At 37.6% G+C, this 25669-nt stretch overlaps 1 protein-coding gene across 1 annotated transcript; it reads left to right on the top strand.

Annotated features, from left to right (window-relative positions):
• Positions 1-1157: 1157 nt before the first annotated feature.
• LOC111325328 (E3 ubiquitin-protein ligase NEDD4-like) lies at positions 1158-25453 on the top strand. Its single transcript, XM_022929135.2, has 28 exons — positions 1158-1317; positions 1438-1514; positions 2875-2959; positions 3724-3762; positions 4167-4220; positions 4980-5030; positions 5839-5894; positions 6196-6284; positions 6679-6860; positions 7446-7520; positions 7863-7936; positions 10021-10150; positions 10430-10531; positions 14274-14372; positions 14558-14612; positions 15078-15136; positions 18222-18287; positions 18915-19078; positions 19511-19579; positions 19840-19961; positions 20109-20179; positions 20608-20703; positions 21413-21486; positions 22007-22067; positions 22281-22340; positions 22840-22947; positions 23411-23580; positions 24015-25453. Exons 1-28 carry the CDS (start codon positions 1264-1266, stop codon positions 24115-24117), a joined length of 2445 nt encoding a protein of 814 aa, XP_022784870.1. The 5' UTR covers positions 1158-1263; the 3' UTR covers positions 24118-25453.
• Positions 25454-25669: the final 216 nt, after the last annotated feature.

Below are 25669 nucleotides of genomic sequence, written 5' to 3' on the forward strand. Positions count from 1 at the left end.
GTGGCATACAATGCCAACCACTGGTTGTAAATCAAAATGCTCTCAAGTACTTAAAAAACAAAAAACAAAAAAACAAAAAAAAAACAGTGATCACTTACTACTGAATCAGGTAATTCTTGTTATGACTGTTCTCAGCATTTTAATGTTTCCGCAGAACCAAGAGATTATAATAATTTCTTGGCAGAACTCATGAATGAATGTCACCATTTCAAAATGGCAAATCAGTGAAAATAATTAACTTCGAGAAATGCGTCAACGAAATTTTCCCCTCGGTACATGTTCGATTAAATAAACAGGTAATTTTTTTAGCAGAGTGGGCGAATATACAGGGGGCTAACTTAATCAGACATTGAATAATGATGAGAGAAAAAAAATTCCTTAAAAAACAAACAAAACAAATTAAAACAAAATTAAACAAAAAGAGAGGCTATCCGTCCTTTGAGTGATAAGTGGCTTTCCCCTCATTTTCAACTCAAAAGCTTATTGGAAAGTATTCAGCATGACTAGCACGCCACTCACAAGGTTTTCTCATGTTTAGGTGTATTACCTCACGGGTCTATCCCTCAGTGCAGTGAGTTATAAATCTGCAGTAAATGGTTTGAACCCGGGGGTAACATGTGAAGGTGTAGTCTGATCGTCCGGGTGAGTGTAGTCCTGAGAAGGACTGTTGTCGGTGGTAGTGACTGACGTTTCGACAACCTGTGCGGAAGTCATCATCAGAGTCAAGTGAATGATTGTTGTCAGTAGAATGTTCTTATTCCAGTTCGTGTGAACTGGAATAAGAACACGAACTGGAATAAGAACATTCTACTGACAACAATCATTCACTTGACTCTGATGATGACTTCCGCACAGGTTATCGACACGTCAGTCACTACCACCGACAACAGTCCTTCTCAGGACTACACTCACCCGGACGATCAGACTACACCTTCACAAGTTATAAATCTGTTAAAAAAAATATGTTCGTTCACATCAGCAGTGTTTCCCCATCGCCAAGACGATTACAAATATTTACATATTTCAGTGAAGAGTCATCCACAATCATAGTTAATTTATGCCTACGTGATATACTGGAAAAGAAAACGCTGACGTACAAATCACACAGTGTCAGTAGTATTACACCCGCCTCCGCAGTTCCGCTTGATTCGTTGCTTTGGGCTACAAACTAGCCGCGTGGGAACTGGATCTACAATGCGTTGATAAAATGGCCGTAACATTCACGACAAGATAGTATACTCTGTGTTTGTCGTCGTAGAGTTCATGGATTTGCCTCCGAGAGCTCCAGCCGTTGTTCATGGGTTAAAGCCTTCGCGGGTAAGTTATTAAGAACTTCTGAGCGCTTCGAAAATGTTTTTGATGTCAAGGTCTGGGCTTGTTAGATCTGTCTAAGCACGAAGCCGTATTGTCAAATTCATGTCTGTGTGTTTATTGCAGAATCCAAACCTCAAAATTGTCCGAGTAATTGTCGTTGAAGGAGTTGATTTAGCTAAGAAAGACATTTTTGGTTTAAGGTAGAGTATAGCTGATCAATGTTCATAGATGCAGCTAAAACCTTAGCAATCTGTCGTAGTATTGAAGGTATTACCATATAGAATTCTTCTTCACTAAGCTTATTATTAAGCATGGTTTCAGGTTTTTGCGAGTTCTGTGATTGAAATTTGACAAGCTTTGATATCCATATTACCCGTTAATGTACTTAAATTAAATATATATAGTCACAGGGTTAGTATGTTAAAGTCATTTTACTACGAGTCAATTTTGAACTTGTAATTAATTAATTTTAAGCTATTTTCAGTTTTCAAATTATTTTCAATTTTTCTACGTTACTTAGTGATAAAATTTTCCATCTGGACTTGTCTACATGTACCAGTTGGAACGCAGTTAGTGTCGATGTGTACTTTGTAATATTGATTGGAAAACCTTGAAGACGAGAGACCTCCCAAAAATTATTTACCACGTTGAATATTTTAGTATCATACATGTGATAGTCAATACGATAAAATTTACATAATTATGTCATATTGTGGTCCTCAAAAATATCCAAAAGTTATCCCTGGTACACTAAAATTAGTCATTTTAATGGTGTTGTTTGAAAAGCAGAGCCCAGCTGCCATAATTCTGATCATGAGTAAACAGCGTAACTCTCTGTATTAAAAACTGGATCATTAGATAATACAATTCAAGTTTTTTTATTGGCTCAGCCATTATGGTATATGACCCAATATACCATAATCTACAAATATGGCAAGCGTACGCATCAGCTTAATATTGAAAGGTGCTAAAAATTTAATAAAATTTGATAATTTAATTTAATGTTTTTAATAAAACAATTATTCCACTCACGCTTGTTGGATATGAGATGATTATAGCCAACTCGGCGCTAGGCGCCTTGTTGGCTATCTATCATCTCATATCCAACACACGCTTGTGGAATAATCGTTAAATATTATGAGACCTTCCAGGAAATAAATCAAATATTATCCTCTGGGACTTCAAGTTTCTTGTAATAAAATCAGGGACACTTTAATGTGAAGACCAATACACTTTTTGATACTCAAAAAGAACAGCAGCGTTTTTTCTTTTTTTTCGCTGATAGCATTTATTGCCATATTTTATTGGGTATGTTTTGGTTTAAATTTTTCCTATGTTTGCAAATCTAATATTAATTTCCCTTTGTTTAATAATGTAGATTTTTTACCATAATCCTAAAAAAAAGAAATGAAATTTGTGGTTTGGAAATTTTAAAACCACAGGAAAATTTTAACTTCAAAAACTATTTTGTTGCTGCATGCTGTACAGGCTCAGTTCTCCTTTTGTGTTACACTGTACATGTATGTAGAATCATATTTGTCTTTGTTTTGTTCTTTGGAGTGATCCTTACTGTAAAATAAAACTGTTCAGAGGAGATCGGGAATATGGAGAGATAGACAGTGTTGTTACTGATACTATCAAAAAGGTAAGGGCATATGTAGTATAATTATTATCATTTAATGTTGTATTGTAATGCTAAGCAAAGATATGGTACTTTTTTCTGATTGACATTAGGGAAGTACATGTAATTCAGGGGGTTTCATTAAGGGCCTGGGCACCAGGCCAATTGACTTGTTGTGAGGAATTTGGTTTTGCCCACCTGGTGTGACCATTTGGAGGAAAGTTTATCTTTTGTTTTGAAGAAGTTCACTTCGAAAAGTTTTGCCCGCCTGTGAAAACCAGTTGCCCTCTGGCTGAAAATGTTAATGAAACCCCTGTGTAATTGTAGTTACAGGGAACTCTATAACTTTTGCTCTTAAGCATTTTTGTAAAGTTATTTTTGAAAAAGCTTTTAAGAGCTGGATACTCCAGAGCTCTGCAGATAGAGTATTCAGGATTTCAGGGTCCTGTTGAATCTGCTGAAAGTGCAGATTTTCACCATGCTGTACATGCCCTTGTATGTTCTCTGCCAAGTTGACAGCTCTAGGATAATTCCATCTGCTAAAATTTGACCTCATGATAAAAAACAAATGTTCTCATCAACAGCTGATTATTTACATAATTGAAACTACTTTGAATATATAAAATTATGGGCATTAGATCCTTTTGGTTGAAAGTTAAACAGTTTATTTCTAATAGAAGTAAACTTTATCTATAAAATGAGCCTTAGAAAGTACACTTGACAAAGTAGTAAACTTTGGATCTGAGTAAATACACTATCAAGAAGATCTTCCTCTTCTTTTATTGTAGACCTTACACCCTGTCTGGAATGAAGGATTTTTCTTTAGGGTAAGAGTTTCATGGCTTTTTTGTAACACTAATATGCACACTGCGATACAACTCTGGCTTTCACAGGTACATCTATTTACTTGGTGGGCATAGATTAAAGCCTTTGCACGTTAACACAATCATGACTTTTTTTAATTAACAGATAATTTGCAAATTATTTTAAGAACGCTCAGTTGAGGCTACTTGCGTGTAGCCTCATTTAAGTGCAAACGTAACAAGGTGAGAGAATTCAGAAAAGTCAAACCCTTGACCATGTCTCAAGTCTGTACTAATAATTATATGTTGAGAATCATCCTTATATTTTTGTGTAGATGGTAGAGCCTTTGATTGTTTAAACATGATACACAAATTTTCTAGCTTTTTACCAACAGTGGACGTCAACCTCGCTTATCTTTGTTTTTCAGGTTAACCCTAGAGATAACAAGCTATTATTTGAAGTTTTTGATGAAAATAGAGTAGTAAGTGATAGTTGAACACATTACTCAGCACTTTTATGAACATGTATGTAAATTCTGTTATTGATTATTATGTAATTATGTACTCTTAGCTAATCCTAAGTGAAAGGTAAAGTAAGCTTAATCCTTTAGACTGAAAAAAAAATCCATCAGTAATCCAAGAAATGCCTTTTTTATTGTTCCACTCTAACATCATTTCACCAAATGAGCCCAAAGGGACATGCAAAACATAGTTCACCAAGATTTCAAAGTGGTTTGACTGCATGGTTTACACCTGAGTGAAAACAGTAGGCATTAGAACAGAAAACAGAAAAAATTTGAAGTGATGGGAATGGATGAACAAAATTTTCATTTGGGTGGATTCATTGGACTTTGATTTTTAAACAATGAAGTTTCAAAAAGAAGAGATTATGAGAAAGCAGAAACAAACAGAAAGTGTAGCATTGTTTAGGTTATCCTCATATGCTCTATTAACTGCTAGACAGACAATACACAGCTTTGATTACCACAAGATACTGTACTAAAGGATGGTTTGACACATGATATACATTTTGTAAATGTTTTCTTATTATGCATTTGCATGTACTAATAAGTCGAACCATGGAATATATGTGAATGGTGACGGTAATTAGTTTAATTTATAGGATACATTTTGTACAGCTGTACATGTACATGTACCTACCATCAGTTGCAAATTGAGGTAGATATTAAATACTACACTTTTATTTTTTGTATTAAGTCAATGCTTGTGGTTTGTTTTAGACTAGAGATGATTTTCTTGGAGAAGTTGAATTACCTTTGACTACATTGCCAGTAAGTGTATCACAGCAGTTGATATAGTTAAGGCTTTTTTCTTGAACAAAATTTGGTAATGGTAATTAATTGTATTAATTATTTTAATTCTGAATCTGTGATATCAAATTGATCATACCTCTGTGGACTAAGGAAAAAGTTGCTGATGCAAAATTTTAAGTACATATTAGTAAATTGCTACTAGTCAGAGCATTTGTTGGCTGATTTGGCATATAAACAATTCTAGAGTGACAATATAGACTGAGGCTTAGTCTTTAATAACAAATGTTGAACATTTCCAATTCCAATTTCAAATCCATATGTTTGTCCCATGCCTTGCACATGTAGATTATGATCATTTTAAACTTTAAAATCCAAATGTCTTTAGATCTTCTTGAATATTAATCTGACAAAATAAAGAAGAGGGAGTCTGGAGGCAGGGGAAGCAAGGCTGACTAGAATCCACTCTCCCTTGTACATGCACATGTTGTTGAGAGTGAAGATGAGATATGCCATTTAAATTTTACTGTTGATCCTTTAAATCTTTGTGTATCTCTTGATGAGTGGATGATCTTCTCTAACTATCTTTTGAACTTGCATGTAACACAGTTCCCTAATTTCCTGTCACCCTTCTCCACTCCCTCATTTCCGAACATTTTTCTTTCTTTTATACTTGAGTTCAAACATGATGGTCTTTGCTACATCATTCTCCTCCAGAATCTCTAGTGGGGCTTTTTGTGGAGGGGATGTGAATGTTCCCTCAAGCTTGGTTACATATATGTAAGTACTAAATTTCATCCACTAACCAAAGGCATTTCATGTGTATTAGATTGAGAGTTCAACTGTGCGAATCAGACCAGGATGTTACAACTTAAGACCCAGGAGGTAGGTTCTTCTTTGATCAAAATGATACAGATGTGATTCTCTTTGTACTAAGAGTTGGTGTAAAATAAATCGAACACTGTGAGGTAAACAGAAATTTTTAAGAAAAAAGAGGAAATTTGTTGCTGATTATTGTTTTTTTTTTTTAATCGTTGAAATGAGTCAGGTGTAAATGTAGGGAAATATATTTTACCCTTAAAATGTGCTAATTAAAAAGGAAAATTTAAGGCAACTTGATGATGGTGACTATGACGTACAAGGTGCTAACTTTATAATTTTGCTGTATCCTTTGACTTGTTTGCAGTAATAAATCAAGAGTTAAAGGCCATTTGCAGCTATTGGTATCATTCCTTCCATCAGAGGACCTGTCGTCTTCTCATTCAACAACTCCTGGTATAGCCATATTTTACTTCTGCTGCATGCCTTTTGAATATTGTATTTTCTTTTTGTGGGCCCTAGCAACATACATAAAACAATAACAACACTTTGTTATAATTATTGTTTGAATTCATGCATCATTTCCCTTGGAGAAGATTTGAAATCAATCTTCTGTAATGACAATCAATCAGTATGTTGGTTGCAATAAATAAAAATACAAATTTTAAAAAGACGTGAATAAAAACTTGAATTAACAGTTGAGATGTTCACTGTGACTTTGCTTTCAAATCTTTGTAAAGGAATGTGTGCATTGGTTTCACCTAGATCTTTCTAAACAGTTGAAATTTGAAACTTGAATTTTTCCATAGTTTGTTTCCTTGATATTGAAGGGTACATTTTTATCGTACAGCATCAAACACAGATGCAGATTCTAATCTCAGAGTTGTTGATGACCATTACCAAGCTCCTACATCAAATGTCACCAATTCAGTACCCTCAGCTACCACTATCCAAGTTGATCAACCTGTGCCCAGTGCACCACCACTACCAGCTGTTATAGCAGCATTGTCTTCATCACCACAGCAAGCCCAGGTTGGTCGCATTACTGTTTTGTGGTTTTTAAACAGTACCAGTAAAACATCAATTTTCTGTCCCTTGAAGCACAATCCTTGAATATCAAAAATTGCTTCTCAGAATTTTTGAGGACAGAGGTTGATGTTTTGGGATATTCTAGGCCTACCAAGAAATTTTTAAGGTTTTCAATAGCTCACACAAAGCACTTTTAATGCAACTTATTTTTCAGAATAATGCTATTTTTTATTCACACATGTGGTTTGGAGTGCACATGTATGCACTTTGCTCCTTTTCATTTGCATTCACCACATTTTGCACAGAAAGCAAAATTATAAAAAACTGCATATAGCCTATGCTTTCTGTTTGCATCATATGGAGTGCTTTAAATAAAATTTTGGGGTTAAATGTTGATCCCTTTTTTATATAGTTCTGTTTTATTATTATAATTTTTTTTTTTTTTGAAAGCTCTTCTGGTGTGAATATCTTCATATGCTTGTGAAAATATATTTCTTCAAGACAATGTATTCTTGCATCGCCATAACGGTTTGAAAGTCCTCGTTTGTCTCTGGATGTATTTTCTAATTTCTGTCTTTTACCCCTAAGTCTCTTCCAGATGTAGAGGAACCACAAAGTTCAAGACAAGAACCCTCCCTTCCTGAAGGTTGGGAAGAGAGACAGGTTAATGATATTCAGTTTTCCCTTATGATAACTGACAACTTCACTTAGAAGTTTTGTGCCATTGTAACAAACAGATATATTATTTTTCAAAATTTTAATTTTTTTTTTCAGTTTTAGAGCCAGTCTAGTTAACGGTACATCTCCACTGCCAGAGAATTGATTGTTGCTCTCTAACTTTCAACATACTGAGTTTGTCTTGGAGGCACACACTATGCAAATAATGTGATGTACTTAGTATGTCATGCAGGCAGTGAAAGAGGTGTTTAGAAATCAATATAGTTAAAAAAGGTTATGAAACAAATGGAAAATTAATGAAACTTTGTTTCTTTTGCTTTTTTCAAGGATGCTAATGGTAGAACATTTTTCATTGATCATGCGACCAGGACAACATCTTGGATACGCCCCACAGGGAGAAGGTAAGTTCTGAGTATTGCAGCCCTCATTTCATATGCACTGTGTGTACATTAGGATGGTGTATGCGTTGTAGACATGACTGTGTTTTAAGACAAAGGAGTGAAACGGTCAATTCCACGTTGCGGACGTGACATTTAGAGGCAAAATTTGGTTATTAAATGTCTCCTAAAGCCAGATCCACTCTATTTGAATTGAAATTAGTCATGTCATAAAATTACCCATGAAGTACCTTTTATTTTGCCAGAAAACATTTTGACTATCTCGTAGAGATCCAGAGAAAATAATTTTTCAAAGTGTGTTGCGGATGTGACTCCTAAAACAACCATTGATTTGAATTGCTTTTGGTTACTTCAAATTTCCTGTGAATTGAAAACCTTTTAAAAAAACTGCATATACTAACTAAATGCAATAGTAACTGTGCTTCATAAATCTGAAAAGATATTATAGAAATTACTTGTTACCATGAAGTTATTAACAAAAATGTTGTGTTGCGGACGTGACCAAAATTTGTTGCGGACGTGACATTTTGGGGATGTTCAGGAAAGAGCTTTTCATTCACCCCTAATAACGTTCAGAGTAATATGCCACTGAAGTAAAAATGCTATTTTTATTGCTTTTATCTGTAAATTGGGAAATAAATAACAAATAGTATATATAAAGAATAAAGATGTTGTGTTGTGGACATGACCACAATTTGTTGCAGAGGTGACATTTTGGGGATGTTCAAGAAAGAGCTTTTCATTCACCACTAATAACGTTCAGAGTAATGCCACTGAAGTAAAAATGCTGTTTTTATTGCTTTTATCTGTAAATTGGGAAATAAATAACAAATAAAATATAAAAACTTTGAGGATCTAGGTCATTTTGTAGGTCAAAGGGCATTTATGTATTTTTGGAAAATTGTAAAAAAGTGATAGCTTTACATATATCATAATATGTCTATAATTATCATTTGCTGTCATTAAATATCAACATATCTTCTCATGTTTGAAAATTTTATGAGGTTTTCTGGGTTTTTACAAATGTGTCATGTCCGCAACGGTCACGTCCGCAACCCAATATCTCTTAAATAGTTGACAAATTTGAGCAAGCTGGGGTGTCAAAATTATCATAATACTTAACAATAAGAGCAACATAAATAAGACCTGAAACAGTTGAGAACCTACATAGAAATTAAATAAATGTTGCTCTGAATCATACCCTGAAGGTCACGTCCGCAACACTTTTTATGTCTTTGTATGTCTGAGACATTAAATGTTTGAGAATTTTTTTCTTTTTGCATTGAAAGGCTCATCCTAGTGGGTAGTTAAGATCTCAAAATCTGATTCATGGCGATTAATTTCTTTGAGATATAGCAATTTAGATATTGGTATGTAAAATGGCTTATTCGGTTAATAAAAACCCTCAAAAACAATGGCATCACACAACCTGGGTGTGTCCACTACTGCCAATCTAGATTTGGATTCTTATAGAACTATGTATAAGCTTTCATTAAAAGTAAGTTTGGCTCTCATATTTTGAATTTGAAAATCTGTCAAATTTTCATGTCTCATGTGGAATAGCCCAAACATTGAATTAGACAATAACATCAATAAAAATATACATAAATTTTATGTGTAAAGATGTGATTGGTTAATCTCACCCAAATCATGAAGAGACTGATTATAACTAGCTGCTCATCTAACCAAAATATGTAGTTTCCAAGCTTGGCCATAAATCTTAACGCACCTAGCCTTGCAATTTCCATCCTGTGCTAAAGACAAGGTTCTTTGTGTACTAAGCACAATTGCCTGTGGAAAATAATGTTGTCAAAATTGACTTCTGTATGTTTCTTCTTAGGATGTGCTACTTCCTCCTTGCCGTATTTGTTATCTTTTTCTCCCTTTCCAAATTTTTTTTTCTGGTATTGCACTGTTTTGTAGCAGGATTTTCTACACTACAACCATGTGTCTCTTCAAGAATAAAACAAAAACATGCAGATGAATAAAAACCCAGTAACAAAATCCAAAAAAAATTACTAAAGGAAACTGCAGTTTTGCGAGAGGAATTCGTTCAATCATACTGTTGAAAATATCATCATTCATAGTGGATCAAGACATCAACAGGAGGTTCAGCAAAATGATGAAATACGAGAAAGGAACTTCAGGATAAGACGACATCTGAGTGTTGACGATTCTGAACAGACTACTGCTAGTAACTCAACTGGTGCCAGCCAGGTTTGTCGTAATTGATTAAGCATCATTATATTTCTTGATAGGAGGCATGTGAATGCCTGGTCGAAATGTCTCAAACCCTTGCTTGGACTTACAGATTTACACTGTTTCCTTTTCTAAGGCTCTTGGTAATAAATATCATTTATCTGGAGCGTGGAAAATAAAAATTAATTAAAAGAAGAAAAAAAATTGTTTTAAATATTTTAAGTTACTACCTAGGGGTAAATATTTACGAAACTGTGTGTGAGTTTTCTCTCTTTTTAACTTTGTGCTTTGCTGTAGGGAAGTCTTCCAGAGGAGTTACTGCCTCCTGGGTGGGGTATGCAAACGGCTCCAAATGGCAGAATTTTCTTTATCGATCACAATACCAGAAAAACAACATGGGTGAGTAGACCCAAACAGATATATACATGTATGTTATTTGCTGGGCGAGAAGTACGTTTGTGAAAAAACTGTACTTAGGATACCAACCCATCCTAGGAGACCCAGGGGCTGTGGGTCGATTTCAAGGTAGGGCATGAAGAGCCCCTGGGGACATTGTCTTACAAGACTAGTTCCAAACGGTCGCAGTCGTTCTGCCATCTGATTGGTACCAGAAAATCTTTGTGTTTTTCTGCCCAATCAGAGTGAAGTGTACATTAGAGTCCTTTCTTGTGTTTTAACACGGATATATGCTAATAGCTCAGTTCCTCGCTATGTTTGTTTGGGCCGTGCAACGGAGATTTGCTTGAGGTGAAAAGTTTCAGTCTCAGCACACAATGTAAGAGAAATCGATCAGATTGTCTGCGAAAATCTTACCGGAAATTATACTGAATACTTTCGCAGGTATCACTAGAGAACGTGTTTTAAAGTTTCCGAGGTTTGTATACAACACGATGGTTGCAGTCATTGATATGTCGCTTTAAACGTTAAACGAGATTTGAGCTTAAATCTTTCTAGATTTTTTGCATAATTTGCTGTGACTGAAACTTTGCCAATCCCGTGAAGTTATTTCTTCGCACTGGCCACGAAGGCATGTCGAGCAACTGGCGCTTCATCCTCGGAGACCCAGGGGCTGTGGGTCGATTTCAAGTTAGGGCATGAAGAGCCCCTGGGGACATTGTCTTACAAAGTTCCAAACGGTCGCAGTCGTTCTGTCATCTGATTGGTGCCAGAAAATCTTTGTGTTTTTCTGCCCAATCAGAGTGAAGTGTGCTTTGGAGTCCTTTCGTGTGTTGTAACACGAACAAATACTTATAGCTCAGTTGCTCGCTATGCCTTGGGCCGTGCGACGGAGATTTGTGTGAGGTGAAAAGTTTCAGTCTCAGCACACAATGTAAGAGAAATCGATCAGATTGTCCGCGAAAATCTTACCGGAAATTATACTGAATAGTTTCGCAGGTATCACTAGAGAACATGTTTTAAAGTTTGCGAGGTTTGTATACAACACGATGGTTGCAGTCATTGATATGTCGCTGTAAACGTTAACCGAGATTTAAGCTTACATCTTTTCTAGATTTTTTGCATAATTTGCTGTGACTGAGACTTTGCCCATCCCGTGAAGTTATTTCGTCGCACGGGCCACGCAGGTATATCGAGCAACTGGCGCTTTCGCCTACGTAGCTTTCTACTTTCTGTACGCGCCAAAATCTAATCTTCGCTTTGTAGTAAAGTCGTTCACAATACGGCCTAAGTTCGTGGACGACCTCCAGCAAGCGCTTAGAGAAAGCTTTGCTGTGTTTCCGGTTAGCTAATTAAAATCTGAACAAAAACTTATTAACGAGAACATCGTGGACAGGAGAGAATTTTTCGGGCAGTTTCCGAAGGGGTTTGGAAAGAGTTTAATCTTTCAAATGCTGCCTAGAGTGTTGAAATTCTTGAGCTAAGAAGGCCACGGATTCTCTTCCAGTCCCTTGGTCATTGTCATTTCACCTCTTCTGTCGATTGTTGAATACCAAGTTAAATACCTTTGATCATTGGGAATCGATCCGATGCTGCTTTCAATGGGGAAAACAAAACCAGAGACCAAGAAATAATGGATGGAAAGGGCGGGTTTGCTTTATTGCAAATGTCAGCTTAATAGTACAGGGTCATCTACCCACATCTAAGAAGCAAAAGTTTCCACGCTTTGCTTTTCTTTTTTTTTCAAGCGAAGATGAGATTAGATTTTGGCACGCACAGAAAGTTGCGCAAGTACCAGTTGCTCGACATACCTGCGTGGCACGTGCGACGAAATAACTTCACGGGATTTCAGTTACAGCAAATTATGCAAAAAATCTAGAAAAGATGTAAGCTCAAGTCTCGGTTAACGTTTAAAGCGACATATCAATGACTGCAACCATCGTGTCAGTCTACAAACCTCGCAAACTTTAAAACACGTTCTCAAGTGATACCTGCGAAACTATTCAGTATAATTTCCGGTAAGATTTTCGCGGACAATCTGATCGATTTTTCTTACATTGTGTGCTGAGACTGAAACTTTTCACCTTACGCAAATCTCCGTCGCACGGCCCAAGGCATAGCGAGCAACTGAGCTATTGGTATTTGTCCGTGTTACAATACACGAAAGGACTCCAAAGCAGACTTCACTCTGATTGGGCAGAAAAGCACAAAGATTTTCTGGCACCAATCAGATGGCAGAACGACTGCGACCGTTTGGAACTTGTCTTGTAAGACAATGTCCCCAGGGGCTCTTCATGCCCTAACTTGAAATCGACCCACAGCCCCTGGGTCTCCGAGGATGCTGGCGCTTTCGCCTACGTAGCTTTCTGCTTTCTGTGCGCGTCAAAATCTAATCTTCGGCTTTCTTCGCTTTGTAGTAAAGTCGTTCACAATACGGCTTAAGCTCGTGGACGACCTCCAGCAAGCGCTTAGAGAAAGCTTAGCTGTGTTTGCGGTTAGCTAATTAAAATCTGAACAAAAACTTATTAACGAGAACATCGTGGGAAGGAGAGGTTTTTTCGGGCAGTTACCGAAGGGGTTTGGAAAGAGTTTAATCTTTCAACTGCTGCCTAGAGCGTTGAAATTCTTGAGCTAGGAAGGCCACGGATTCTCTTCTAGTCCCTTGGTCATTGTCATTTCACCTCTTATGTCGATTGTTGAAGACCAAGTTAAATACCTTTGATCATTGAGAATCGATCCGATGCTGCTTTCAGTGGGAAAAACAAAACCAAAGACCAAGAAATAATGGATGGAAAGGGCAGGTTTGCTTCATTGCAAATGTCGGCTAAATAGTACAGGGTCATCTACCCACATCTACTAAGCAAAAGTTTCCACGCTTTGCATTTCTTTTTTTTCAAGCGAAGATGAGATTAGATTTTGGCACGCACAGAAAGTTGCGCAAGTACCAGTCACTCGACATACCTACGTGGCCCGTGCGACGAAATAACTTCACGGGATTAGCAAAGTTTCAGTCACAGCAAATTATGCAAAAAATCTAGAAAAGATTTAAGCTTAAATCTCGTTTAACGTTTAAAGCGACATATCAATGACTGCAACCATCGTGTTGTATACAAACCTCGCAAACTTTAAAACACGTTCTCTAGTGATACCTGCGAAAGTATTCAGTATAATTTCTGGTAAGATTTTCGCGGACAATCTGATCGCTTTCTCTTACATTGTGTGCTGAGACTGAAACTTTTCACCTCAAGCAAATCTCCGTCGCACGGCCCAAACAAACATAGCGAGCAAGGGAGCTATCAGTATTTGTCCGTGTTACAACACACGAAAGGACTCCAAAGCACACTTCACTCTGAGATTGGGCAGAAAAAACACAGAGATTTTCTGGCACCAATCAGATGGCAGAACGACTGTGACCGTTTGGAACTAGTCTTGTAGGACAATGTCCCCAGGGGCTCTTCATGCCCTAACTTGAAATCGACCCACAGCCCCTGGGTCTCCGAGGATGGATACCAGCCCAGACTAATAAATAACCCTTTTTTCGCTTCTTCTTTTTTTTTTTTTTTTTTTTTTTTTTCACTTTGTTGTAAGTTCTGGGCTGTGGTCCTTATTGTTAAAAGCTGGACCGGTTACGAGTGCGTTATTAACCATCAAATTTGGGGAAATTCAAAGGCATAAATAATTTCTAAGAGGGGACTTCTGCTATTTTGCATTTAATAACCTTAATGATTTTTTTTTTTTGTCTTAGCGAGATCCTCGGCTTCATCACCATACCAGTGGAGGACCGTCCATGTCACCAGAAATTGGACGATCAGCGGCCCTTAGCCGAGATCTTGGACCCTTACCAGTAAGATAACTTCTCGTTTTCCCGTTTTTTCGGGCTGTTCCCTTGGTTTTTAATTTAAGCTTTTTTCCGGGCTCCTTGTGGTATTTTTCTTTAGTCTGATTGGCTGTTCTTATTACTTTGGCTTTGAAATAAACAACACTCAATCAAAATACGCCGTAACAATCTAATCTGCTCTTCTTTCTTAGGACGGCTGGGAGGAAAGAATCCACCAAGATGGCAGAGTCTTCTATATTGATCATAGTAAGTAGTTGCTTTTAAACATTGCTGATTCGAGCAGTATGCAGCGGGCTTGTTACGAATAAACCTAGCATGTTGCCGGACTCTTAAACGAGTTCTCTGAGTAGTAGAACCTCTCACCTGAAAATCACAGAGTCTTGATTGAATCCGCCCGCAACTGCGATCTATTCTTTTCCCACACTCAGTAAAAAATGTAAAACGCGTTTCCTGAGACTACATTTTATGATCGAGTTGTAACTGGAATGCGTGGAAACATTTCCATTTAGCATGTCAATTGTGATGAGTCTAACATACACATACATGTGTATGTTTGTAAAGTGTATTACGGTGTAACAAGGGATGTATGAGCGTGATACCAACAGTTTGTACAGAATGAAAATTTTCATGTGTTTAATATCAACAGTTGATTTAGTATGTGCGTACAATGTAAATCGTTGTGTATTTGATTTTTATTAAACTTTTTTGTAGACACAAAATCTACTCAGTGGGAAGACCCTCGGATTCAGATTAACAGCAAACCAGCCCAGGTTAGATTAAAGCTTAAATATTTTCTCGGCTGAAGATACTGTGCTAGTTTACCTCGTTTCTGTACCATCATCTAAAACTGAGGAATATATATATATATGAGGCCCAGAAGGCCGAAACAGTACTGTCTGCAGTTATATATATATATTTAACAATTATTCCACGAGCGCCCGTTGGATATGAGATGATAGATAGCCAACGAGGCGCGTAGCGCCGAGTTGGCTATAATCATCCCATATCCAACAAGCGCGAGTGGAATAATTCTTTTATTAAAAAAAACGCCTCCAAGATATTAGACATATCTTCTCGACTTTACTTTGTAAGAATAAACCGGATGTTACAATGTACAGATATTAGATTATGGTACATTGGCTCATATACCATAATGGCTAAGCCAATAAAAAGTCTTGAATTACATTATCCAATGATCCAGTTTTTAATAAATATAGATGTATATATATCTATATGACCACCAGTAGTAACTGAAAATAAAGACTTCATATGCTATAAAAGTGCTCGATGGTTGACCAGAGCGGTGAATAAAGATGAGTTTCTGGAGTCGGACTAGTTCTAAAACATTTAATTGCTACTCGGAGTTTCATGCTTCTAACGAAGCAATCATCAGGCAACTGGCAACAATAACGGTTACATGTAAAGAGATACAAATTTGATTTTTACCCGTCTATAACAGAGAAGCTACTGCGCAAAGCGCTGAATTTCGCCAATAATTACCGACCCATTAACGAACATGAACGGGACATAATAATCCGCGCTAAGAGGTCACTACTGTTCAGCGAAAACGTCCCATGGGAGAAGAAAACCTCCAACGACCGATTCGATGTTACCATGGGATCGTTTGACGGCGCAGAAACCTGTGAGCTGGTTGGTTGCTACATCTCATCACGCCTCACCGAGAAATACGGAAATAGTATCGGTCTTTATCGCGATGACGGCCTGTCGGCCTTCAAGAAAACCCCTCAAGAGATCGAAAAAATTAAGAAAGGCATTTGCAAAATTTTCCGTGATAATGATCTGAAGATCACAGTAGAGGCCAACCTAACCAAAGTCAATTTTTTGGATGTTACACTCGATCTGAAAAGCGGAAAGTACTCGCCATACACAAAAGAAGGAAACACACCGCTCTACATACACACGCATTCTAACCACCCACCTTCTATTCTAAGAAACATTCCCGCAACCATCAATAAGCGCCTTTCGGAAATTTCATCCGACGAAGGGCTAACGCTCGAAACGTCAGCTTTTGTAATCGTTACGGTGGCCAATTTACCATTTCAACTTTGTTGATATATCCAAATTATTTCATCAGACAAGGATTGCTCTGACAAAGCCAAAGGTCCATACCAAGAGGCACTTAATAAAGTGGCTATAAATTCAACCTGTCATTTAAAACACCAACCCCTGATGCGTCACGAAAGAGCAAGAACCGTCAAAGGAACATCCTGTGATAGAATCGTCCATACAGCCAAAATGTTGAAACAAAAATCGGTAAATGCTTCCTCAAACTAATTGATCAGCATTTCCCTAAATCCAACCCGCTGCACAAAATCTTTAACCGGAACACTCTAAAGCTGAGCTACGGCGGTATAGCCAACTTAAAAAACATTATCTCCAATCACAGCAAAGCCCAAATTAGCAAATCATCAAAACAATCAGATGAAGTCGAAATCAGCTGCAATTGCCGCAACAAGGATAACTGTCCACTTGAGAAGAAGTTGTAACATCCGTAACATCATATATCAAGCGGAGGTCACAACTCCACAGGCGAAAGAAATATACATTGGACTGTGTGACACATCATTCAAGGAGCGCTACAGAAACCACACATGTTCTTTCAGGAACGAATGCTACAAAAATGCAACCGAACTCAGCAAGCACATATGGAGTCTAAAAGAACGGAAAATCGACTTTTAAATTAGGTGGAGGAAAGTAAAACAAGCTAGGTCGTATTCAAATGTCAACCAAAATGTAATCTTTGCCTTTGGGAGAAATATTTTATAATTTGTAAACTACAAATGTCGTCACTCAATCGAAGGAACGAAATGGCATCGACATGTAAACACTCTTAAGAAATTCTTGTTAAGGAACACCTTTACGTAATTTAGATTCACTCGACCGTTAAGCACTTTCGGCGCGCGGACGCATCTTGACACGTCATTTTTTCAATTTTGTATCTCGTTGCCAGTTGCCCGATGATTGCTTCGTTAGAAGCATGAAACTCCGAGTGGCAATTAAATGTTTTTGAACTAGTCCGACTCCAGAAACTCATCTTTATATATATTTATATATATTTATTCATATTTAAGAATTATTCCACGAGCGCGCGTTCGATATTAGGTGATAGATAGCCAACGAGGCGCGTAGCGCCGAGTTGGCTATAATCATCTCATATCCAACAAGCGCGAGTGGATTAATTGTTTTATTTTAAAAAAACGCCCCCAAGATATTAGACTAATCTTTTCGACTTATTTTGTAAGAAGAAACCGGATGTTACAATGTACAGGTATTAGATTATTGTATATTGGCTCATATACCTTAATGGCTAAGCCAATAAAAAGTCTTGGATTGCATCATCCAATGATCCAGTTTTTAATAAAATATATACATACTGCAAGAAAAATTACTAGATGGAGAAAACATGTTAGGGGGTGTAATAACAGCCGTGGCTTGTGTTATCCGCCAAAGCCAAAGGTTGAGGTGATAATATGGACCAATTTGGGGCCCTTTTCTCGAAGGTCCCGGTGACTTATCGGGCCTGTAAAGCTGTTCTGTTTTCATTCAAGATGAGGAGGTGTAATTTACCGGGACCTCTGAGAAACGGGCCCCAAAGCTGGAATAGTTCCCGCTATGTTGCGGATACCGAATTCGATCATTGTTTCAGTACAATCTATAAATACTTAAAAACCAGTGTCTGAATTTTTACCATGACGGAAACCGTGCCAGCTAGAATAAGCTGGGAGCTTATTAGTAGGTTATTAGAATTGAGTTAATGACGCACTTAGTAATTGACATAATGCTCAGGGTTAGGGTTAGCAAATATTTTAACAAGTTGTATTTCCTCTTCCCCAGGCTGTGCCTTACTCTCGGGATTTCAAGAGAAAGTGCGACTACTTCAGGACCAAGCTGAAGAGACCGGTAAGAATCAAAGAAGACATGCCCATGGTTAATGGGCTGGCCTTCTCTTAATGCGAGGGCGAAAATTTAAACTTACTTCATATCACTTTACGAAGCAAATTTACACTTAATTGCTATTGTATCGTCATAGGAAAATGCAAGAACGAAGAAACACCAAAAAAAAAACAAAAAAAACATCTTAATAGTTCTAGAATATTTTCATAAAGACTAGTTTAAGCTGATTTCAATAGTCCCTTTTACAGTTGTGGGCTTGGTGGCCAAGCCTTTGAACAGGAGTGAGGCTAAGGGTGACCCTGTTGTGATAGAGACCTGTATCTAGTTAGCATGATAACAAAGTAATTTGCATTTGAAAAGCAGCAACATCTCTATCATAACAAGGTCACCCTAAGTCTCACTCCTGTTCAAAGGCTTGGCCACCAAGCCCACAACTGTAAAAAGGACTATTGATTTACGAACGTTTCCTTTCCCTTTTATCAATTTTGATTCCCATTACGTTTGTTTATCAACGGTCTATCTTAAAGTTGCATAGTAGAAGCTCATGCTTTTAGAGTGTTATTCTGAACAAAGTCATGCTGACTTTTACGGGCCGCTAAAATCCATCTTTGCCTTCTTTTTTGATGTTTGCAGGTTAACGTTCCCAATAAATATGAAATTCATGTGAGACGAAACAATCTTCTGCTGGACTCATATCGAGGTGTCTTTGTCACTGTCACCAACACCGAGCTACTCAAGACAAGGCTCTGGATTGTTTTTGATTCGGAAACTGGCCTTGATTATGGAGGGCTTCAAAGGTATAGCATCTCGTTAAACCCGTTTTGCTGTTATGGCAGGTTTTCACTTCCCTCAATCCGTCGTCGTTACCGGTACTTTTGGCATTAGTAGTTGGATACTGAATAGGCTCAGGGCGTTGACTAAATACACCGAGTCGAAATATAGCGTCCAATTTGAATTGTCATCGTTCTGGACTCACAAGCTTCTCACACATGTGATAACCCGTTCGTGTTTCCACGTGAAGATGAGGCTAGTGACCCCAGAACAATGGCAATTCAAATTGGACGCCATATTTCGATTCGGTGTATGCCCCAAGATTACTACTTTTCAACCCCATATGACAGAGATTGAAAGGGTCAAGACGTTGTCGTTTTAATAACCAAGTTTCATAATGGAAGAGGTCTAATGCGTTGCTCACAGATGACCTTGTTTGTTCTCGTTCTTTCAAACAGGGAGTGGTTTTACTTGTTGTCCAAGGAAGTGTTCAATCCCTATTATGGTCTATTTGAGTATTCAGCCAGGTAAGTGAAACAGTCTACAGCTGTACGTACTAGATTCCACTTTGCTGCGTGTCCATTCAGCTGTAGTTAGATCACTGACTCACTGATCCCGTAAAATATGTTATTAGAAAAAAATAGAAAGGTGTGGCTTACGAGCCGCGGGCAATTGTGTCACCGCTCACGATCGTTAACTAAACGGACGATAAAACATTGGTATGTGGTTTCATACTGTAGATTCCTTACCCAGTTTTTGATTTTGTATTCTGTTATTTACCTTCCAGCGATAACTACACGCTGCAGATAAACCCAAATTCTGGTTTGTGCAACGAGGAACATTTGTCCTATTTCAAGTTTATTGGCCGGCTAGCTGGAATGGCCGTTTACCATGGAAAACTACTTGATGGTAATACCAGTTTTTTTAGATGCTTTTCGAAAGCTTTATGCTGCTATAGTTGCCTTCGCAATTGTTTCCCTTATCGGCTTTTTGTCGTTTAATTTTCTTTTTATTATTTGAAATGAATATGTTTTCCTGTTTTCATCGTTGTTGCAGCCTTTTTTATTCGTCCATTTTACAAAATGATGTTGGGCAAACCCATCACTTTGGTGGACATGGAGAGTGTGGTAAGCTTTGTTTCCGCAATATGTCGGAAGACTACTGTTATTTTGATTTTCTCCCAACACGAACGGATAATAATTACCTCTTAAACGTCTGGAAGCCGGCGATCAAATTTAATAAAACTTGATTTGTACCTAGCTTAGATCTTTTCTTGGTAAGTATTCTCACTCTCTGAAGTGAGAATTCACTCTCGACTGACGCCTCCTACAGTGCCAGGAGAAAAAACTTACCTAGCACAGCGTGGGGAACAAAAATGCCTGTAACAAAATGAAAACGCAAAAAAAAAGAAGATATGGCGAAGAATTAATTTGAAATTGATCGCTCGCTTCCTTTAATCGGACTGGGCAATCATCATAGGCCTCTTTGTGTTGTGTTTGATTGATAAAGGAAGCATTGGTGTTGAATTACTGACCTCTAATTTTCTTTCCCTAAGGACTCGGAATACTACAACAGCCTGAATTGGATCCTGGAAAATGACCCTGAGGATTTAGACTTGACTTTCAGTGTGGATGAAGAGTTATTTGGTCAGGTATGAAGAAGCGCTGCAGTCTTTTTCTTTTGTTTTTTTAATTAGTCATAAGTAAACAAACGTAATCCCAGGCCTGGAAAGGACTTTTGTTCCCCATAGCCCCAAAGCTACTCCAGGGTAAAAATACTGTAGGGCCTGAACAGAAAGCAGGGTTCGTACAGGTCATGGAAAACCTGGAAAGTCATGGAATTTCAAAATTTCATTTTCCAGGCCTGGAAAGTCATGAAATTTAGGTGTGGTTCATGGAAAGTCATGGAAAATCAATATGCTCTCTATGAGTGAAAGACAATAAGACCCTAAGTTGAAAAGTTAACTGACGAGTCCAAAAATCAGATTTAATTTCATTAGAAATAAACAGAAGCACGCAGTGTGAGAATGTTTGCAAACATTTTTTCACACTGCATTCTTGTCATGGAATCTTTCAAAAGGTCATGGAAAAAGTCATGGAAAGTCATGGAAAGTCATGGAATTTTAACAGGTCAAAATTGTACGAACCCTGGTAAGGGGTTTGGGGGGAGATGATTAACCTTGGAAAGAATTCCTCCTCGTCCGAACCAATACCCCTGTTCGCATCATATAATCAAACCTGGGAATTGGTTTCGGATCCTTCTAGACAGCCCTTTCTGGCTCCTCGATTCTTACCTGTACATGTGAGTATTATTCTTCGTGATACAATGGTTAAAGATTATGTTATGTCTTATACTTCAAGGTAACGGTCAAAGATCTTAAGCCTGGTGGATCAGACATTAAAGTGACCAATGCAAACAAAAGAGAGTACATCAAGTGAGTTTGATACCAGAACTGCAATAAGTTACAAAAATTTCATCACATCTCTGGCACCTCCATAACATATCTTTCCAGCTTTACCGAGCCTAGCGAAGTTTTCCTTTCCTTTTTGAACCATAATATAACTCCTCCAGTTATGAAAGTAACTGGAGCTTGATCATCAGGGACGGATTGTTCAAAGCTGGGTTAAGATAACCAAGGGTTGTTAGTGTGAAATTTGATTTCAGATCTGAAAGCTTTCAAAGAAAATTCAGCTTAATTTCATTTGTCTACAATTTGATGATTAAATGTTCTAAAACGAATTGGGAAAACTATTCCAAAACGGCTTTTGATCAGAGAAATATGGAAACCTGGATAAAAATCTAACCCTGGGTTAGTGCTAATCAGCCTTCGAACAACTGGGCCCAGCTAGTTTGGTATTCATGCGTTTGTCGGTCTTTGTGTTTGCTTGTGAACTTTTTCCTTTTGTTTCGCCATTGAAGTTGTGTTCCTGACAGGCTTATTTTCCTTTTCACAGCCTTGTCATTAAGTGGAGATTTGTAAGCCGCGTCGAGGAACAGATGAGGAAGTTTATGGAGGTAAATCTTTGTTCTGGTGAATTTCTCGTTTGTGAAAGGACACAATGTCAAATAAGCATCAACTTAAAGTCAACACAGTAATTATATGCTAAGTGTATCAAATTTTTTTTTGTTTGCTTTGATTGTTGCTACTGCCATGTACAAGGGTCCTTTTGAAGATTTCACATTTTTGACATTTTCTTGTGTTTACGAAACTTTTTTTTCCTCTTTTAGGGATTTGGCGAGCTTATACCTCACAACTTGATACAAATATTTGACGAAAGAGAATTAGAGGTGGGTATTATGTTTCTTCTTGAGTAATTTATAGGAGTTATGAATCTAGCTCCCAAGGAATTCCTAGCCTTATCATTTGTTCATTATGCGTTGATATGCACGCGAATAAGAGGAAATTTGAGAGTAACAGCTCTCTGGAGTGTTATCACGTGACTTGAAATGGGAAACAAACATTCAAGTTTAAGAGATCTATTTAGTGGGATACGCAACGAAACCCTGTTTGATGTTGAGAAGCTCCAAGTCGTTCTTTTTTGAGGCGGGTATAGAAAAGGACTGAGATCGAGTTTCATTCTTGAACTGTCATGTGAAGGGGAAGTCAGAGAAATATGGAAAAAAAAAAACTTTCAGTTCGTTGTGTATTCCCCCAGCGCTAGTTTTTTCTTATTTATAAGTGGTTTCATTTTCCTTAAATGACTGACAGAAGCGAGACATTCTTCTGTAAGAATGATGCATGTAATGCTTGATCTCCTCACTCTCGCTCATCACGTTTCCCACGTAGCTCCTCATGTGTGGCCTGGGTGAGATCGACATCAATGACTGGCGCAGGAACACGAATTACCGCGGAGAATACAGTGATAAACACAGCGTGATCGTGTGGTTTTGGAAGGTATGCACATTCCTTAGCAGTTGTTGCTATGCAAGAAAAAAGTGTAAACTGTACATCGTCTTGCAGGAATTAGGATCGCGGTTGTATGTATCCATTTACAACGTTTTGGTGGTCTTTATGAAATAGTTAGTCAGATTATGTATTAACCCTTTTGTGATACCCTAGGTGCTCTAATAGTCGCTTTAAGTTGTTTTTGTGTCCTAACCTGTTTATTGCATTAACTGCGAGCGATGGGATTTGACTTAACCGTTGGCAGTCTTGACACGAACTGAAAATCGTCAACGGTATTGTAGTCGTCTGGCTTTTTAATAAACTCCCGACAGCGATATAGCCAACCAAATACGCGACATTGTTGCAAGTAGAGGAAAACGCGTTTGTTGAAGTACACCATTGCTGTCCTCAAATGCCCGAACGTGTTATTCGTTTAAAAGCAATGTAATGATTGTGTGTTACTTCCCGCTAGGCTGTGGCGTCCTTTGACCTGGAGACTCGCGCCAGACTCTTGCAGTTTGTCACGGGAACATCACGTGTCCCTATGAACGGGTTTGCCGAGTTATATGGTAGCAATGGACCTCAGAAATTCACTATTGAACCTTGGGGTACCCCTCATTCTCTCCCAAGGGCCCACACATGGTAAGTGTATTACTTTCTCCTTGTAAAGACAATCACTGAACGTTTGTCCCTGCTCAGTTAAAATGTATAGAAGCATTTTCTCATTTCGTCGTCGTAAGTAAATTATATAACGGATTATGACTTGTGTGAGACGCGGTTTAATTGATAGCGTGCTTTAAAATCTTGGTTCACGTCTTAGTGGGATTATTTGAAGTCACTGATGATGAGTAACTGTTAAGTCTGTCTTTCTGTTTGCCTGTACGTCCGTCGAGAACTGACTCTGACGGTGGCTTTCTGCTCCGTTTGTCGATCCACAACAGTCCTTCTCAGGACTACCCTCTCCCGGACGATCAGACTAAACAGTCGCTGTTAATATTGTTCCGGTTTCTGTTAAACATAAACACATTTCTGATCAGTTCCAGGTTATTTTCTCATCATTCCCTTTCGTTCCTCAGTTTTAACAGGCTGGACCTTCCTCGGTACAGAACTTACTACGAACTTCGGGAGAAATTGCGATTGGCTATTGAGAATACACAAGGATTTGAAGGCGTAGATTAACACTGAAGTTTTGTCTTGAAGTAGAGATACTACCTGATAATCAAATGAAAATGGAGGAATGTTTCTCTTCAGACTGGAACTTCTGAAACCTCCTTTTCTTATTTCCCTAGTGATTGAAGTTTTGAGGAAAAAATTGTTCAATTTTAGGCTACATTAAGTGTAGTTGTTAAGAGTGCTTTTCTAAATTGTTACTATAAACAAAGGCCTGCATGAGCGTTGCAGAAAACATGTCATGCTGAACGGGAGGTCAGTTGTTTCGTGGATATAGATTGCTAAACAGTGTTCGAATATAATCTACTAATTGAAAATATTTATTTGCCATCAGCTGGCTTAATGCGATGGGTATTGAGCGCGAGAAAATAGAGTTGAAACGTTTCGTATTACATTTATATTAGTCACAACAAACTCTTAAGGGAACAGAATTACCAACCCCAAGCAAAGAACTTCTTTTTAATGTTGGACCTAATTGTCTGATCAATCTTAAAAGAGCTATCTTTATTATTATTTTTTTTAATTTGTCTATCAAACTGAGATAGTACTGAAACACAAAGATGAAATAATATCAAAGCAAAATGGGGCAAGGATTGTTGACGACGAACTTGAAAAATTTAGGTTTCTAACTTTTGGAAAAAATACATAAAGTGTTAAGGAGATTCTTTAAGCAAAAGGGATACTTTTTTAAATTACGTGTAATTCTCAGACAGTTGAAAAACTTTTATGTTTAACAGTGATAGAAGTAGTTACTCCAATTCAACTTCAAAGAGTTCTGTATATAAATAGCTTTAAATGATCTTCAATGGCCTATTACAAAGAATTGTACGGTTTACCTAATTTCTTTCCCCTTTTTATTTCCTTTTGATATCCCTTCGATCCGAAGCTAACTTAGAAAGCGGATTTATTAAGCGTGACGTAGGTTGTCTACGTCACATCGCTCCTTTATAGAGCAGTCCCAAAGGCTACGAGATCTGACGAACATGTAATGACTTTAGTGGCGTTTCCTTGATCTTATTTAGAGTGGTCAGCGTGCAACAAACACGCCACTGCAAATGTAATCTGACTTTTTTTAAAAAAAGCAAAAAAGTACTGGATACGTTATGATTCTTGATATCTTGAAATACTTTTAGGCTAAAAATATTGTTTTAACCCACTTAGCCCCTTGAGTGATCATGTAACTCCTCTTCAAAATAGTAACACTAAGCCACGAGGACAGGTCACGCCAATCCATTAGATAACACCACTTTTTTTAAACAGTGATCTTTTAGGAAAAAAAGAATTGTATTCTTTGAATAGACTGATGAAATACCCATTCTGCCATTAATAAAAAAAAAACAACAACCATAGATGCATTTTTGAACAGCGTGACTAAGATGGACATGGATGTTTTACAACACTTCGCTATCACATAAATGATCGATATAAGGTGAACTTAGATGAGGTGCGAAATGTTCCAGAGCTAAACTCTTCAGTTTAGTGATACTCTTGAAAATGTGAGTAGAAGTATAGGTATTGCGTTCAAACATTTATTTCTTCCTGTCTGGCTTTGAATACGCTA

This window comes from Stylophora pistillata, chromosome 4 (genome assembly GCF_964205215.1).
Source record: "Stylophora pistillata chromosome 4, jaStyPist1.2, whole genome shotgun sequence".
Lineage (NCBI taxonomy): Eukaryota > Metazoa > Cnidaria > Anthozoa > Scleractinia > Pocilloporidae > Stylophora > Stylophora pistillata.